The following is a 19,754-nucleotide window of genomic DNA, read 5'->3' as shown; positions in this document are numbered from 1 at the left end:
AGGAATTAGATTAGGAAATGAGACACTTAAAGTAGTAAAGGAGTTTTGCTATTTGGGGAGCAAAATAACTGATGATGGTCGAAGTAGAGGAGATATAAAATGTAGACTGGCAATGGCTAGGAAAGCGTTTCTGAAGAAGAGAAATTTGTTAACATCGAGTATAGATTTAAGTGTCAGGAAGTCATTTCTGAAAGTATTTGTATGGAGTGTAGCCATGCATGGAAGTGAAACATGGACGATAACTAGTTTGGACAAGAAGAGAATAGAAGCTTTCGAAATGTGGTGCTACAGAAGAATGTTGAAGATTAGGTGGGTAGATCACATAACTAATGAGGAGGTGTTGAATAGGATTGGGGAGAAGAGAAGTTTGTGGCACAACTTGACCAGAAGAAGGGATCGGTTGGTAGGACGTGTTCTGAGGCATCAAGGGATCACCAAGTTAGTATTGGAGGGCAGCGTGGAGGGTAAAAATCGTAGAGGGAGACCAAGAGATGAATACACAAAGCAGATTCAAAAGGATGTAGGTTGCAGTAGGTACTGGGAGATGAAGAGGCTTGCACAGGATAGAGTAGCGTGGAGAGCTGCATCAAACCAGTCTCAGGACTGAAGACCGCAACAACAACAACAACAACAACAACAACAACAACATGTCGAGTACTATTTTTACGGCATTATTTTTCCATTTACCATATAAAAAGGAGTATATCCAACTTCTCCTCTTTGGTGTCCGTGTTTGCACACAACGATTGTCGAAGCAGAAATGAGCGGCCTGCAGTGTAGAAAAGTAAAGAGGTTGGTTGGTGGGGGTTGAAGGGATCAAAATCGAAAGGTCATCGGTCCCTAAGTAAAGAGGCAAATGTGTTGATATTATGACGCAGCGCAGCACGACAGCTCTGCTTGGTGCTATTTGCACCACTAATGCAGATTGCGGCCATTGTGATCTCAAATTTTACGACATTTCTCGATTTTTTTGTTACAAGTTTCAACGTCACATTAACAAGCGCTATAGAACTGTAATTGTCTTCTCAAGACAATGTAGTCATAACAGACGTACGGTACCATTTAAAATAACGTATTTGCTTCAGAATCTCCGACGACACCAACGCTAAAAACGTTAACCATATACATAGATATATATATTTCACATGGCGCTTTAGTATGTTTAGAGTTTTGCGACAATATTTCAGCTTAGAGGTGAGTGGATATTACTGCAATCTTTTATTGTTGCTATTTGTAACGGTATTACCTATGCCGATGGTACTGTTACCGACGACTGTGCCGCTAAAGCGGAGTTATTGAACGCAGTTTTCCGAAATTCCTTCACCAGGGAAGACGAATGGAATATTCCAGAATTTGAAACACGAACAGCTGTTAGCATGAGTTTCTTAGAAGTAGATACCTTAGGGCTTGCGAAGCAACTCAAATCGCTTGATACGGGCAAGTCTTCAGGTCCAGATTGTATACCGATTAGGTTGCTTTCAGATTACGCTGATACAATAGCTCCATACTTAGCCATCATACACAACCGCTCGCTCACCGGTAGATCTGTACCTACAGATTGGAAACTTGCGCAGGTTGCACCAGTGTTTAAGAAGGGTAGTAGGAGTAATCCATCGAACTACAGACATATATCATTAACGTCGGTTTGCAAAAGGGTTTTGGAGCATATACTGTATTCAAACATTATGAATCACCTCGAAGGGAACGATCTATTGACACGTAATCAGCATGGTTTCAGAAAACATCGCTCTTGTGCAACGCAGCTAGCTCTTTATTCGCACGAATTAATGGCCGCTATCGTCAGGGGATCTCAAGTTGATTCCGTATTTCTAGATTTCCGGAAAGCTTTTGACACCGTTCCTCACAAGCGACTTCTAATCAAGCTGCGGAGCTATGGGGTATCGTCTCAGTTGTGCGACTGGATTCGTGATTTCCTGTCAAGAAGGTCGCAGTTCGTAGTAATAGACGGTAAATCATCGAGTAAAACTGAAGTGATATCAGGTGTTCCCCAGGGAAGCCTCCTGGGACCTCTGCTGTTCCTGATCTATATAAATGACCTGGGTGACAATCTGAGCAGTTCTCTTAGGTTGTTCGCAGATGATGCTGTAATTTACCGTCTAGTGAGGTCATCCGAAGACCAGTATCAGTTGCAAAGCGATGCAGAAAAGATTGCTGTATGGTGTCGCAGGTGGCAGTTGACGCTAAATAACGAAAAGTGTGAGGTGATCCACACGAGTTCCAAAAGAAAGACCACATAGACAATATTGTGGGGAAGGCGAGCCAAAGGTTGCGTTTCATTGGCAGGACACTTAGAAGATGCAACAAGTCCACTAAAGAGACAGCTTACACTACACTCGTTCGTCCTCTGTTAGAATATTGCTGCGTGGTGTGGGATCCTTACCAGGTGGGATTGACGGAGGACATAAAAAGGGTGCAAAAAAGGGCTGCTCGTTTTGTATTATCACGTAATAGGGGAGAGAGTGTGGCAGATATGATACGCGAGTTGGAATGGAAGTCATTAAAGCAAAGATGATTTTCGTCGCGGCGAGATCTATTTACGAAATTTCAGTCACCAACTTTCTCTTCCGAATGCGAAAATATTTCGTTGAGCCCAACCTACGTAGGTAGGAATGATCATGAAAATAAAATAAGAGAAATCAGAGCTCGAACAGAAAGGTTTAGGTGTTCGTTTTTCCCGCGCGCTGTTCGGGAGTGGAATGATAGAGAGATAGTATGATTGTGGTTCGATGAACCCTCTGCCAAGCACTTAAATGTGAATTGCAGAGTAATCATATAGAGGTAGATGTAGTGTGCTGGCAGGCCACTTACCTGCTGCCGGAGAGCTGTGCCGGCCTGTCCAGGGACGAACCCGTTCACCTTCGTGCTGTCGCTGGGTGCGCTGTTATTGTTGTTACGGTGCTGGGTGTTGTTGTTGTTGAGGTTGTGGATCTTCTTGGAGGCGACCCCTGGTGGCGGCAGCCTGCTCGCGTCCACCCGCGCCGCCAGCACCGCCTTGGCCGCCAGGAGCCTCGCCACCTGGGCATGACGTCAACTTAACACCAGGGTGCTGGAGGGTTCAAATATGCGAACATTCTCCACAGGATCAGCGAAGGAAGGAATATGCGGCAAACGCTTACTAGAAGGTTCAGGATGGTAGGCCAATGGTTGAGACCAGAGGGAATAGCGTGCACAGTACTAGAGGGAGCTACAGAGGCCGACAATTGTATGGATAAACAGGGATATATATATATATATATATATATATATATATATATATATATATATATATATATGCCTTAGGTCCACAGTATAGGTACTGTCGCTAGCCACTTCCTGTCCTGGCTAATAATATTCCTCAGGAAAGTCTAACTTCCTTCCACAACCTTTCATAAGTGTATTTCCAGCACAATCTGAAAAATCACTCGCCCTGAAATCAGTGTAGTAGGCCCGTACCACAACCTATTCAGAAGAATTAAAGAGAGGCCTACCCATCACCTCCATCCTAGACAAAAGCGACCATCCCCTGATCTTCGCGCCCACAACAGCAAATGGGATCAATATACAGCTGTCGCCAAAACGAAAATGTTACAAGTAAAGTACCGTTTCTCATGCAACCTGCCTCCATATCTAAGGTCTGTAACGTACGTCTGTGCCATGGCACTTGACTTGAAAGTAAGCCAATTTGAATCCAAGTGTTTGGCTAGCAAGAGCCAGAGAGGTGGTTGTATACAGTTCCTGATAATCAGAGTTCGCGCCAGTGCCCTGTCACGCGCCAGTGTCTGGTCACGAACCAGCTTTCGGTGTCTCACGCCCAAAAAATTTGTTTCTTGTATTTCACGAAATCAATAATAACTATAAAACGAGCCCCTGAAGGGAAGCAAGAAAATACGTAGAAGCCATCGGAAGATGGATTTGTGGAACACACATCAAACAGAGTTTTGCGTCACCTCTGTTGCATAACCTGTACAGAAAATGGGAATAGAGATCAACATAAACATCATTTACGCCACTTTTATTGCTCATGAAAACCACACATTGCATGTTGTACCACCATACAGCGAGACCTTCAGAGATGGTGGCCCAGATTGCTGTACACACTGGTACCTATAATACCTAGTAGCACGACATCTTGCATTGGACATGCTTTTGTTCGTCGTGGCACACTGTCCACAAGTTCATCAAGGCATTGTTGGTCCACATTGTCCCATTCCTCAACGGTGATTTGGCGTAGATCCCTCAGAGTGGTTGATGAGTCACGTCGTTCACAAACAGCCCTTTACAATATATCCCAGGCATGTTCGATAGCGTTCATGCTGGCCATTCTAGTAGAGCGATGTCGTTATCCAGAAGGAAGTCATTCACGAGATGTGCATGATGGGGGCGCGATTTGTCGTCCATGAAGACGAACACCTGGCCAGTACGATGCCGATATGGTTGCACTATCGGTCGTAGGACGGCATTCACGTATCGTACAGCCTTTACGGCGCCTTCTATGAGCACCAGCGGCGTACGTCGGCCCCACATAATGCCACCCCAAAACAGCAGAGAACCTTCACCTTGCTGCACTCGCTGGACAGTGTGTCTAAGGTGTTCAGCCTGACTGGGTTGCCTCCAAACACGTCTCCGACAATTGTCTGGTTGAATGCGTATGTGACACTCACAGTGGAGAGAACGTGACGCCAATCCTCAGTGGTCCATTCGGCATGTTGCTGCGCCCATCTGTTCCGCGCTGCATGGTGTTGTGGTTGCAAAAATTGACCTCGCCATGGATGCTGGGGGTGAAGATGCGAATCATGCAGCCTATTGCGCACAGTTTGAGTCGTAACGTTACCTCCTGTGGCTGCACGAAAAGCATTATTCAACTTGGTGGCATTGCTGTCAAGGTTTCTCCGAGCCATTATCGGTGGGTATCGGTCATCCACTGCAGTAGTAGCCATTGGGCGGCCTGAGCGAGGCATGTCATCGACAGTTCCTGTCTCTCTGTATCTCCTCCGTGTCCGAACAACATCTCTGTGGTTCACTCCGAGACGCCTGGACACTTCCTTTGTTGAGAGCTCTTCCTGGCACAAAGTAACAATGCGGACGCTATCGAACCGTCGTATTGACCGCCTTGGCACAGTTGAACCACAGACAACACGAGCCGTGCACACCCTTCCTGGTGGGATGACTGAAACTGATGGGGTGTCGGACCCCTTCCGTCTAATAAGCACTGCTCATGCATGGATGTTTGCATCTTTGGGTGGGTTTAGTGACATCTCTGAACAGTCAAAGGGACTGTCTCTGTGATACAATACCCACAGTCAACGTCTATCTTCAGGAGTTGTGGGAATCCAGGTGATGCAAAACTTTTTTTGATGTGTGTATATCACAACTGAAACGTTTTAGGTGTGAACTATGTAATTATGTCACTTAAATAAAGCACAATCAAACTTTTTTGTTGTTAAAGTGATAAAAATGAATTGTCCAAGAAGTTTTCTGAGAATTTAACAGTACTGACATATTGCATGTGCCATAATGTGGGAAGTCTGGAATGTGCAACACAAATATATGATGGTTCCCTCACACAGAAATATACGTTTTCGCCACGATTTCTTAACTCTAAAACACTGTCACAAATCTTTCTGCATAGGTAAAAAGGAAAAGAAAAACGTCAAATCTCTCGTACCTTAACCGAATCACGATCGAAAACGATGCCCCAGCAGGAAAGCAAGACAGTCTCTAAGAGCCATCTTAACATGGATTCGTAATAAACCCGAAACCGACGATGTTTTCATTTGAATCACGTTACTTGTAGCTGGTTGCTGCATTAAATTATAAACCTTAGAAATGCATTACTGAGTTTCTGATCCACTTGTTATGCAAACAAACAGTTTTTTATACAAACGCAAGCATGTTTCAGCATCGTTTCAGCATCGTCAGTGGTTATTTTTTATTCAATTCTGTCATATCTAAACAATAAGTAATAATTATTGTAACGAAATTAAGCTTAAAAACGGTTTTTAACTGTCGTTATTAAATTAATTTTTCTACATTCTTGGGTCATGTAAGACACTTATTATATTACTCTACATTGGCAGCTTGTCATTTACAACTGAATGATGTTACTGAGAGTGTTGTTGGCGAGTTAACAACCCAATTTAGCTATAAACGTAATTTTGTAGCGCGAAAATATTACACGACTATATTTTGCAGTTACTTAAAGTTTGTTTCGGAATGTCCGTTCTCATTATTATGCATTCTCATCTGTCATTACGCAAACACAATGCATGTTTTTGCGAAATTTCTCTGAAGTGAAAAAGTGTAACTTCCCGAGTGAAGTTCCGCAAAAATATGTACCTATCGTATTTGCGCAATGACAGTTGAGAATGCAAATGAGAACGGATATTTCGAAACTAACCGAAAATAATTGCGGTGTTTACTTGTGGTATATTTTCGCACAACAAAATTATGTTTATAGGTGAAGTGGTTTGTTAACTTGCCAACCAAACTCGCAGTGATATCATTCAATCGTAGATGACAAGTTACCGATATACAGTAATGTACAGGGGATCGTACATGAGCCACGAATGGAAAAAAAGAATTAAGGTAATAGCAATAACACTTGAAAACCGTTTCTAGGGGTAATTACTTTAGAATATTTATTACTTAAAGCATGTCGGTGCAAGTGGTCTAGTGGTAAGGAATGTACCTGGAAGCCGAGAGGTCGCGGAATCGAACGCCTGTCGAACTGGGGAAACTTTTCAGGCAACTTTTAGCCTAGCTTTCACATGTCAAGACACCTAAGATTGCAAGGGGCGACACGTGAGTCTGATTCCACGTTAAACTGTAGGTCCCCTTTCCACGGTTGAATGACTGGGGTGGGTCAGGGGCAGACAAATCGAAGTTGTGTCCAGCTGAGAGACGTGTACCAGGCTATTCAGCCACATGAAATTATAACTATCACCGAAAAACTGCGCAACGCTTTGGCACTTTAGCCTCTTCTATAACATAACCTTATAGAAATATCTACATTAACATTTAACTTCCACATACTCTATGTGACCAAAAGTATCCGGACACCTGACTGAAATGGTTTACAAGTTCGTGGCGCCCTCCATCGTTAACGCTGGAATTCAATATGGTGTTGGCCCACCCTTAGCCTTGATGAGAGTTTCCACTCTCGCAGGCGGTACGTTCAATCAGGTGCCGGAAGGTTTTCTGGGGAATGGCAGCCCTTTCTTCACGGAGTGCTGCACTGAGCAGAGGTATCGATGTCGGTGAGACTTGGCACGAAGTCGGCGTTCCAAAACATCCCAAAGGTATTCTGTAGGATTCAGGTCAGGACTCTGTGCAGGCCAGTCCATTGTAGGGATGTTATTGTCGTGTAACATCAACTCCTCCACAGGCCGTGCATTACGAACAGGTGCTCGATTGTGTTTCATTCGATTCAGTCACCATCCCCGAATTGTTCTTCAACACTAGGATGCAAGAAGGTGCTTAAAACATCAATGTAGACCAGTGCTGTGATAGTGCCACGCAAAACAACAAGGGGTGCAAGCACCCTCCATGGAAAACACGACCACACCATAACACCACCTCCTTCGAATTTTACTGTTGGTACTACACACGTTGGCAGATGACGTTCACTGGGAATTCGCCATACCCACACCCTGCCATCGGATGGCCACATTGTGTACTGTGATTCGTCACTCCACACAACGTTTTTCCACTGTTCAATCGTCCAATGTTTACGCTCCTTAACGCAAAGCGAGGAGTCGTTTGGTATTTTCAGAGTGATGTGTGGCTTATGAGCAGCCGCTCGACCATGAAATCAAAGTTTCCTCACCTCCCACTTAACTGTCATAATACTACTTGCATTGGATCCTGATGCAGTTTGGAATTCCTGTGTGATAGTGTGGATAGATGTCTGCCTATTACACATTACGACCCTCTTCAAGTGTCGGCGGTCTCTGTCAGTCAACAGACGAGATCGGCCTCTACGCTTTTGTGCTGTACATGTCCCTTCACGTTTCCACTTCACTATCACATCGGAAACTGTGGACCTAGGGATGTTTAGGAGTGTGGAAATCTTGCGTACAGACGTATGACACAAGTGACACCCAAATCACCTGACCACGTTCGAAGTACGTGCGTTCCACGGATCGCCCAATTCTGCTCTCTCACGAAGTCTAATAACTATTGAGGTCATTGTATGGTGTACCTGGCAGTAGGTGACAGCACGATGGACCTAATATGAAGAACGTATGTGTTCGGGGGTGTCCGGACACTTCTGATCACATAGTGTATACGGAATTTTATAACCTTTATCTTTTAACTTAGCTAGCCATAAAAATATTATGTGCAATAAAATGCTGAAAACATGAAATAGAGGGTGACACAGAAGAACGGGAACATATGCACATCCAATAAAACTAGAAGTGATGAAGGAAAGACATTGCATTCATAGTAATTGAAATCTTAAAACTTTGCAATTTAGGAAACAGTGATGCCATTTATCATTTTTTTTTAAAAAAATTACGTCCTGTAGCTGAGCCACTCCTGTACGAATAAATTCGTGGAACCTGCTGTTGAGATTTCCGCTGCAACGTCTCAGCTGGGACACTGCGAATTTCATCCGGAATTGTCTGTTTCAACTCATCCAGGTTTCTTGGTCGAGTCGTGAAGACTTTGCTCTTGAGGTAACAGACAAGAAAAAAATCACAAACGGATAAATCTGGCGATCGAGGGGGCCAGGGGATGTTACCGAATCTTGAGATCACACGGTTACCAAGCTATTCTCGCACATATACCATTGATTGCCGGGCAGTGTGTTACGTCGCTCCGTCCGGTTGAAACCAGGCTTCTTGAACGCTTGGAAAGTTGTTCAATGTAGGTGTAACGAAAGTTCGGAACATCTCCACGGACCGATGGGCGTTGACAGTTATTGTGTTTCCCTGTTCATTTGCGGAAAACTACTGCCACGAAACGCCACACCATGCTGTCACTTTACTAGTGTGTGAAGGGCGCTGATGAATGTCATTACGGTTTGTGTTTGCCCTGTAACGGTAGTTCTGTTTATTGGCATAACCCGTGAGATGAAAATGTGCCTCATCTGAAATCCAGAACTTCTTTAGAAATTCATCGTCGTTGTTTATTTTTGTTCTCATCTGTTGACAGAATCGTAACCGTAATCGGTAATCGTTGTCCTTCAATTTGTGCACCATCTGTTGTTTGCACGGATGAAATTTTTAATCAAGATGAAGAATTCTGCGAACACTCTGCCGGGACATTCCAACCACTGCTGCTTGGTTACGAATTGAACTTCGTGGCCTCCGTAAGACAGACTCGCGTACAAACATCAATGTTCGCTGGAGAACGCACACTTCTTGGCTGTCCTGTTCGTTTCTTCTTGAGACCAGATCCACTCTCGTCAAAGTTATTACTCCAACGTTTTGTCGCGTGTTTCGATGGAACGGCATCATTACGTCCTAGATTATAAAAACGTCGCAACTCTGTCTGCGCCGCTACCAAACTATCATTGTTTTTATAAAACATTTTTATGGCCAACGTACGCTGCCGTCCGTTCCACTGATGCATGATTACTGAAACTGCGGCTTGTTTACTGGCTAACTGTTGCGAACCCGCAGTGCTGCCATCTGCTGGTAGTAGCCACTACTCATTTCAAACAATCCCGTCATTCTGTGTCACCCTATATTAAGGCGCGTTTACATTGAGCTGAGAACGTGTTTTTGTTCGGAACATTGTGTGCAACTTGTTCCCTCAACATGTTGGCAACACTGTTCGCTGTTCGCATTCCCGTTTACACTAGAGACCAACATTTCTACTTATTCGCATAGTCTGCTGCGGTGAACTGATGGGTTACTTGGTGTATTCACACCAAGAGATACGCTATGTCAACTGAGGAGGAAGAATTAATGACATTTGGTGCTGCATTAATAATACTTAGCGAAATGAACAGACGAAGAAAATGACGTAGTCGTCGTCGGTGGACCAAAACATACTATAGAAGATGTGGCGGGAATGACACGCTTTGTGAGCTGAATTTGGAAGACGGTTCTGGCTATCGTAACGTCACTAGGATCTCGACGTCAGATTTGGAAATGTTGTTGAATATTATAGGACCAGTTGTTTCAAAGAAAGACACAAATTTCAGAAAAGCAATCCCTGTGAACCAAAGACTTGCTGTTACTCTTCGTTTTGTGGCATCAGGAGACTCCTATCAAAGCCAGCCGTATCTCAAATACTTCCATATCATCCAGGAAACGTAGATATTTAGATCCAAACCACTTCGTTTCGTAAAGTGTGTCAGAACCACATCCAGATTTTTTACTTTCCTCTATTTTTCTTTTCTCTCGTCAGTACTGAGACAAGAGAGATTTAATTTTTTTGTCCACGTCATTGCTGCAGGTACCAAGCGCCGCAGCAACTTTTTGTAATGACTCAAGTTTGATTTTAGTGTTACAAACACCTACTCAGAGCAAACGAACACTAGCGCTGCGTAGCGTAATTTAGTGGTAGCAGGCCACGAACAATGTTTCTTTGATCTCTACCGACGCAGCCGTGGAACACAGATTTTGTGTTGAGAACATGTTGCCAACATGTTCCGAACATCGGTAATGAATTACTAGCCACGAACAATGTTGCCAACAATCTTGCGAACAATGTTGCGAACTCAGTGTAAACGCACCTTTAGAAACAAAGCCCATCTTAGTGTTTCCTTATGACACACAGTAAACGCTTTGTTACAAATTTGCACATTTTTATGAGTTTTGTCATGTCCACACACAGAGAAAAATTTTTCGCAAAGTTTGTCAGGTCAATGAGATTTATTTTTGTCACTTTCTTAAAATACAAATAACTATACGTCTGTTCTCATTCAAGCAAAGAAAGAAAGAAGAAAGCAAAGCTGCATTAAGTAAGGTAACGAAACAAAATTTTTACACATTTACTCTTATCTTAAAGTGACGCGTTCCACATCATTACGAAATGTCGTATTCATGATCTATGGAACAAGTATTAATGTATGTATGTATTTAAGTATCTCTTCAGTGGAATCGTATGAGAAAGAACAGGTCACAACACTTACATTTAGCACAATATCCTATAAACAAGGTAATAGTTCAAACTATTAGGCACTTACTTAGAGCAAAAACAAAGTCGTCACTCATATGATATAATATTCTGACCGACGGTAAGTTATATTTAGAAATAAAGGTATAATACAAAATAAATATTTGTCTATTTTTTTACTGAATAGTTCACAAATATTCATTAAAGGGACTTCTTCTCTTCCGTTTCAATTGTTACATTTATTTCTTCAGCTATGTGTGCTGCCACAAAGCTACCCATATAATCTTATTTGCTTTCCAATGAGTGGAGAACTCTTTTTAAAAGTTATCTGTCGTGCAGAATGATTTATTTATTTAATTTTATGGAGATTATATACAATATACATATGGTATAAGACAAGATTAAACCTTAAAGTGCTTAATTTTGGTAAGTCCCATTGCCTCTCACCATCATGTTGATTCATTTTGTGAGTTTCCCCGCTTTTCACCATTGGGCTGCTTGATTTCGGTGAGTCCCCTTGCCTCTCACCATCAAGCTACTTGATTTTGGGGAGTCCCCTTGCCTCTCACCATTGGAGCACTTGATTCTGGTGAGTGTCCATGGCAGGTGTGCCAGTCACTAACACTTCTTGGACAGTTTATTATTACAGTGGTTGTGAGTTGTATTCAGCCAGTAGCTGTATAGCAGCCATCGCGTAAGTTACAGCAGTTGGATGGAAACACACACCCAAATCAGTCACCCTAATGGCGGGATAGCAGGGCGCCAACCGAAATCAGGCTTTCCAATGTCTTCGGACTCATCACAATCAGCTCTGAAGGTATAGGAAACTACATTACCGTACAAATAGCTTATTTGCTACAAAAGTCCATATTATTTGTACTGTACAAGAACATTTGTAATTGTACTGTATGTTAACCGGGGACCTAGAAACGACGGAGAGGCTCCGTCCCCGCCGCAGCCGCAGTGGTCCACAACCCCACGACGACTACCGCAGTCCACTTCACCCCTCCACCGCCCCACACCGAACCCAGGGTTACTGTGCGGTTCAGCCCCCGGTGGACCCCCTCAGGGAACGTCTCACACTAGATGAGTGTAACCCCTTTGTTTGCGTGGTAGAGTAATGGCGGTGTGCGCGTATGTGGAGAACTTGTCTGTGCAGCAATCGCCGACATAGTGCAGCTGGGGCGGAATAAGGGGAACCAGCCGGCATTCACCGAGGCGATGGAAAACCGCCTAAAATCCATCTACAGACAGGGCAGCTGACTGGATCTAGTGTGGGTGGATTCATGCCGGGGACCAGGCGCTGCTTCCCACTCCGGAAAGCCGTACGATAGACCACTCGGCTAACCGGCAGGCTAACATCTGTAATACTCATGAGCATTTGAACATCAATATCAACTGTTAGAAAACAATGGTTTACATTAACATGTAGAATCATGCACACCTGCTATTTGTTGGGTACAGTGCCATTCACCACGAATGGTAAACAATGGTGTGAGTAGACCATACGTATTTTTTGGCGAAGAATCTGAACATGAAGTAAAAATTGGAGGGATTCGTTTTGAAAGTACAAAGTTGCTCCTATCCACGCAGGAGGGATAAGGAGTTAGCCAGCTGTAACATAGGCAAATGTCCACTTTATTGATATCAACTTTTCTTGAACTTTTCTTTTTGTAGTGATGCGTCGTCCTCGATATACACTCCTGGAAATTGAAATAAGAACACCGTGAATTCATTGTCCCAGGAAGGGGAAACTTTATTGACACATTCCTGGGGTCAGATACATCACATGATCACACTGACAGAACCACAGGCACATAGACACAGGCAACAGAGCATGCACAATGTCGGCACTAGCACAGTGTATATCAACCTTTCGCAGCAATGCAGGCTGCTATTCTCCCATGGAGACGATCGTAGAGATGCTGGATGTAGTCCTGTGGAACGGCTTGCCATGCCATTTCTACCTGGCGCCTCAGTTGGACCAGCGTTCGTGCTGGACTTGCAGACCGCGTGAGACGACGCTCCATCCAGTCCCAAACATGCTCAATGGGGGACACATCCGGAGATCTTGCTGGCCAGGGTAGTTGACATACACCTTCTAGAGCACGTTGGGTGGCACGGGATACATGCGGACGTGCATTGTCCTGTTGGAACAGCAAGTTCCCTTGCCGGTCTAGGAATGGTAGAACGATGGGTTCGATGACGGTTTGGATGTACCGTGTACTATTCAATGTCCCCTCGACGATCACCAGAGGTGTACGGCCAGTGTAGGAGATCGCTCCCCACACCATGATGCCGGGTGTTGGCCCTGTGTGCCTCGGTCGTATGCAGTCCTGATTGTGGCGCTCACCTGCACGGCGCCAAACACGCATACGACAATCATTGGCACCAAGGCAGAAGCGACTCTCAACGCTGAAGACGACACGTCTCCATTCGTCCCTCCATTCACGCCTATCGCGACACCACTGGAGGCGGGTTGCACGATGTTGGGGCGTGAGCGGAAGACGGCCTAACGGTGTGCGGGACCGTAGCCCAGCTTCATGGAGACTGTTGCGAATGGTCCTCGCCGATACCCCAAGAGCAACAGTGTCCCTAATTTGCTGGGAAGTGGCGGTGCGGTCCCCTACGGCACTGCGTAGGATCCTGCGGTCTCGGCGTGCATCCGTGCGTCGCTGCGGTCCGGTCCCAGGTCGACGGGCACGTTCACCTTCCGCCGACCACTGGCGACAACATCGATGTACTGTGGAGACCTCACGCCCCACGTGTAGAGCAATTCGGCGGTACGTCCACCCGGCCTCCCGCATGCCCACTATACGCCCTCGCTCAAAGTCCGTCAACTGCACATACGGTTCACGTCCACGCTGTCGCGGCATGCTACCAGTGTTAAAGACTGCGATGGAGCTCCGTATGCCACGGCAAACTGGCTGACACTGACGGCGGTGGTGCACAAATGCTGCGCAGCTAGCGCCATTCGACGGCCAACACCGCGGTTCCTGGTGTGTCCGCTGTGCCGTGCGTGTGATCATTGCTTGTACAGCCCTCTCGCAGTGTCCGGAGCAAGTATGGTGGGTCTGACACACCGGTGTCATTGTGTTCTTTTTTCCATTTCCAGGAGTGTATGTGCTGCACAGGTAACTGATTGCAACATGGCGACAGTGTTTCTCTCCCCTTTCATGGATAGTGTTCTATAACAAAAAAGCTCAAACTGACTCTGATCACAGTTCCATACAGAACTAAAATCGATGTTTTCTCTCGTGATATGCTCACTGACGTCAGCAACAAACGTTTCAGCTCTTTCAATCAGCTCTTCTTCGTCATCCTTAGCTTTTCGTGTTTGGAGCATAGTGATACGGCGTGATGTTATCCTAAACTCCTTTTTCAAATTAGTAATAAATCCTAGTGAAGCTGTAAAGTTTGTACACCCGAGATTTCTGGCTACGTCCAATGCACAATGTTGTAAATGCCAATAATGAACGGCGGAACCGCATTTCCCGCGCTTCATCGAATTTCGCCATCACACGCTCCTCGATGGTCTTGAACAGCAGTGTACGACTTCCTTCGAAAACTGTATTTCCTTCTCTTTTCTTTGCCACGTAATCCAGTATGTTTTTAATACTGCTTTTGGACTTCAGCTTAGGGTATCTTTTCAGAGGCTCGTCGTATGTGTCGAAACCTCTTACGTGATAGTCACCGTACATGTTCTCCAGTGTGTTGTCATCAAACGCCGTGATGATACTTGCAACTTTAACCTTCTTCCTGGCAGACGGTCGGTATTCACTGCTTCCATCGCCTCTTCCCGCTCTTGCCGTATCACTACTCTTTGCACCGAGTTGTTCGTCATCATCATCCCTATCATCATCATTATGTGTTACAACAGTATCTGTTTCTAACTTATGCTCGTATTTCTGCACTGTAATAGGTACCAGAAAACATGCGAATGATTCGTCTTCTACACCAATACCGTCTTCACGAAGAAGGGTTCTTCGTAACTCCATCTCAACCAATCGCAATACATTAGCAGGATTGATTACCAATCGCCGAGCCATCTGACGCTTCAGTACACAAATAATGTGACAAAACGCACACTGCACCGTCCCTACTGGCGTACCGGCAGGTCAGTGTACAATGCGGCATACGCAGAGGCCTCTAACGGACGACTGCAGAGTTTTGCAGATGCGGGAGTATCACTACTTATATACGATTTTGGTGTATTTGTGTTTGTTCGAGCCCAAGTACTTTGCTGGTCAGTCACAGAGTTGCCCAGTTTTATGGCATGTTTGCATTTTACGTAACTGAATAAAAGACATGGCAGAAAGGTGCTGACGCGTACCTGGGCTTCCATAAAACAGTTGCTCGCGTCACAGGAGGACATGAAAGCCGACAATGCAGTCTGCAAACATGGCTACTACAGGAGCTCCAAACCACATGATGAATAACAGAACTGTGCTACAGCGACAGCTGTCGCTCGGAGGAAACGGGGTAAGCCTTACCTTCCTGCGCAGGTGCAGCGGCGCGTCCATGAGCGTGGGGCAGGCGAGCAGGCTGGCGGCGGCGGCGGCGCCCGCCCCCGCGCCCAGCCGCGCCGCCCCCGCCCCCGCCGCCCCCGAGGCTGCGGCGGCGGCCTTGGCGAGCGCGAGCACGTTGCAGGCGGGCGTGCGCGCCAGCTTGTGCAGGCCGCCCGCCGCCGCCACGAGGCGCGCCGCCGCCTCCGCCCCCAGCACGGCCGCCAGCTCGGGGGCGGCGGCCGCCATGCGCGCCTCCACGTACCCCCCCAGCACCGCCCGCGCCGCCGTCATTCCCGCCTCCGCGTCCAGCACCTCCGTCACGCACTCTGCACACACGGCGTCCTCTTGTCAAACACACCGTCATAAAATTTTAACTACCACTTCGGACAAACACAGCGAGCCAGATCCTGAAAGAGATGAGAAAAGGAAAATAAAAAGCCAACAGTGATAGGATACGCCGTATCAGACTTTCTTACGACATTTTTGCGGATATCGAAAAAGAAATGAATAGGGTGTTGCAAGTCCCTTCAGGTACTCTTCAAATATCCAGTTAAGACCGAACAAACGAACTAAAATAGCGGTATCATGGAAAGAATGGAAGACTAGTCTTGTCCCCATAGCTTCACTAGTGTACGTATTTGAGACATACATTGCACACACCTCCTTATCGTCTCTCTCTCTCTCTCTCTCTCTCTCTCTCTCTCTCTCTCTCTGTAGGGCCTAGCCTCTTCAGTCCAGAACTGTGCTGCTGCCGCATGTTCGAATCTTGCCTCAGGCATGGATGTCTGTGATGTCCTTAGGTTAGTTAGGTTTAAGTAGTTCTAAGTCTAGAGGAATGGTGACCTCAGATGTTAAGTCTCATAGTGCTCAGAGCCATTTGAACCATTTGTTCCCACCTCCCATCTCTCTGTCCACCTCATCTCCCGACCTCTATATGTCCATCTCCTCCTACCAGTCTCTCTATCTCTCCACCTGCTCATCCTCCCTCTTTGTTCATCTCCTTCACACCCACTGTCCTCCACCACCGTCTGTCCATACACACCCTCCCTCCAACCACATTTACTTCCACCGCCCTCTGTCCATAGCCTCCTCCTCTTGTCTCTGCCTATCATCTCCACCCCATCTTCATTTCCCACCTGCTCTACCACCCTACATCTTCCACTTGTCTTCTGCATGGATCCTCCTCCTCCTCTCTCTGCTTCCTCTGCCTCTTCTCTCTCTCTCGCCTCTTCACCCCTCTCTCTTTCTGTCCAACTGCCTCACCCTCTCTCTCTGTCATCCTCCACCAGCCTGCTGTTTATCTCCCACTCCCTTTCTCTCTATCCATCTGCAAAAAAATGGTTCAAATGGCTCTGAGCATTCCGCTATAACTGAGAACTACTTAAACCTAACCACACATCTATGCGTGAGGCAGGATTCGAACCTGCGGTTGTAGCGGTCGTGCGGTTCCAGACTGAAGCGCCTAGAACAACTAGGCCACAACGGCCAGCTATCCATCTGCTCCTCCCCACTTTCTCTGTCCATCTCCTCCTCAATCCCTCCCTTACTATCCATCTATTTCCTCCTCTCTTTCCTCAACCATGCTCATCCACACATTTAGCCCCTTGAATGTATGCCAGTATTACCCACACAACATATTACCTCCTCCTTCCTCTGCCCCCTCCCTCTGTTCATCATCATCTGCCCTCCTCTATGACTGTCCACCTCCTCCCCAGACTATTCTCTGTCCATCACTTCCTCACCCTTCTCTGTATGCACACCTAACCCCTCCTCACTCTGCTCATGTACATGCCCATCCACACATGTATCTCCTGCAACACATGCTGATACTACATGCACAATATTCCTGTAATAGAGGGTAGGCTACCTGTCACCAGTAGAAAAATTATTTTTCCCCATACCTCCACGCCTGTGGGAGCTATCAGTTTCTAAACGCCACAGTGCTGATTCTCATTTAGCACACAATATAAGCACCAAATTTGGTTGTAGTAGATCAGGTGATTTAAGAGGCGATGCTGAGCATTCACAGATACACGTTATACAGGGTGTTACAAAAAGGTACGGCCAAACTTTCAGGAAGCATTTCTCACACACAAATAAAGAAAAGATGTTATATGGACATGTGTCTGGAAACGCTTAATTTCCATATTAGAGCTCATTTTAGTTTGTTCTTCCACCTACGCTCAATGGAGCACGTTATCATGATTTCATACGGGATACTCTACCTGTGCTGCTAGGACATTTGCCTTTACAAGTACGACACAACATGTGGTTCATGCATGATGGAGCTCCCGCACATTTCAGTCGAAGTGTTCGTACGCTTCTCAACAACAGATTTGGTGACCGATGGATTGGTAGAGGCGTACCAATTCCATGGTCTCACGCGTTTGAAAGCTGTTGTTTACGCAACCCCAGTACCAAATGTAGACATTCTTCGTGCTCGTATTGTGGACGGCTGTGATACAATACGCCATTCTCCAGGGCTGCATCAGCGCATCAGAGATTCCGTGCGACGGAGGATGGATGCATGTATCCTCGCTAACGAAGGACATTTTGAGCATTTACTGTAACAAAGTGTTTGAAGTCACGCTGGTAAGTTCTGTTGCTGTGTGTTTCCATTCCATGATTAATGTGATTTGAAGAGAAGTAATAAAATGAGCTCTAACATGGAAAGTAAGCGTTTCCAGACACATATTTTCTTTCTTTGTGTGTGAGGAATGATTCCTGATAGTTTGGCCGTACCTTTTTGTAACACCCTATATATATATATATATATATATATATATATATATATATATATATATATATATATATAAAGGTTTCGATCACCCTGGTTCTCAAAACTCATGAAGAAAGACGTTGACTGTACATACACAGTCCCTTTGACTGTTCAACCCGCCCAAAGATGTAAACAGCCATGCATGAGCAGCGCCTATTAGACGTAGGGGATCCGACAACCGATCAGTTCCAGTCATTCCACAAAGAAGGAGGTACACGGCTCGTGTTGTCTGTAGTTCAACCATGGCTAGACGGTCAATACTGCGGTTCGATAGCGTCCGCATTGTTACTTTGTTCCAGGAAGGACTCTCAACAAGGGAAGTGTCCAGGTGTGTCGGACTGCACCAGAACGATGTTGTTCGGACATGGAGAAAAGCAGAAGACAGGAAATGTCGATGACTTGCTCCTCAGGCCGCCCGAGGGCTACTACTGCAGTGGATGACCGCCACCTACGGATTATGGCTCGGAAGAACCCTGACAGCAACGCCACCATGTTGTATAACGCTTTTCGTGCAGCCACAGGACGTCGTGTTACGACTCAAACTGTGCGCAATAGGCTGCATGATGCGTAACTTCACCCCCGAAGTTCACGACGAGGTCCATCTTTGCAATCACGACAACATTGCAGAGCGGCATAGACGGGCCCAACAACATGTCGAATGGACAGCTCAGGATTGGCATCACGTTCTCTTCACTGTGAGTGTCGCATATGACTTCGACAAGACAATCGTCGGAGACGTGTTTGGAGACATCCCAGTCAGGCTGAACGCCTTAGACACACTGTCCAGCGAGTGCAGCAAGGTGGAGGTTCCCTGGTGTTTTAGGGTGGCATTATGTGTGGCTGCACGAAAAGCGTTATTCAACGTGGTGGCGTTGCTGTCAGGGTTCGTCCGAGCCGTAATCCGTAGGTAGCGGTCATCCACTGCAGTAGTAGCCCTTGGGCTGCCTGAACGAGGCATGTCATCGACAGTTTCTGTCTCTCTCTATCTTCTCCATGTACGAACAACATCACTTTGGTTCACTCCGAGACCCCTGGACAGTGTACCTCCTTCCTGGTGGAATGACTGGAACTGATAGGCTGTCGCACCCCCTCTGTCTAAAAGGCGCTGCTCATGCTCGGTTGTTTACATCATTGGGCTGGGTTACTGACATCTCAGTAAAAGGCAATGTGTCTGTGATACATTATCCACAGTCAACGTCCATCTTCAGGAGTTCTGGGAACTGGGGTGATGCAAAACTTTTTTTTTTAATGTGTGTATTACTTTCTGTTCTCCATAGCTCTGATTCTAGACGTACCCATCACATTTATGAAAATACTGGTTGACTCATTTCCCCATATATACGTTCATGTAGCCAATATAAGGAGTGCCTCTATGTACTCCAGTTTTCCGGCTGAAG

At 45.9% G+C, this 19,754-nt stretch overlaps 1 protein-coding gene across 1 annotated transcript in view; it reads right to left on the bottom strand.

Moving 5' to 3' along the window:
• The window catches only part of LOC126295027 (U4/U6 small nuclear ribonucleoprotein Prp31-like), a 153,366-nt gene that overhangs the window by 33,432 nt on the left and 100,180 nt on the right, over positions 1-19,754 (bottom strand). Inside the window, exon 4 of the mRNA XM_049987278.1 lies at positions 15,564-15,920. Within this exon, the coding sequence (XP_049843235.1) occupies positions 15,564-15,920 (357 nt within the window). The remainder of the gene's footprint in view (positions 1-15,563; positions 15,921-19,754) is intronic.

The sequence above is a fragment of the Schistocerca gregaria genome, chromosome 11 (genome assembly GCF_023897955.1).
Source record: "Schistocerca gregaria isolate iqSchGreg1 chromosome 11, iqSchGreg1.2, whole genome shotgun sequence".
NCBI lineage: Eukaryota > Metazoa > Arthropoda > Insecta > Orthoptera > Acrididae > Schistocerca > Schistocerca gregaria.
The sequence above is the reverse complement of the archived record's forward strand: the minus strand, read 5'-3'. Positions and strand labels throughout refer to the sequence as shown.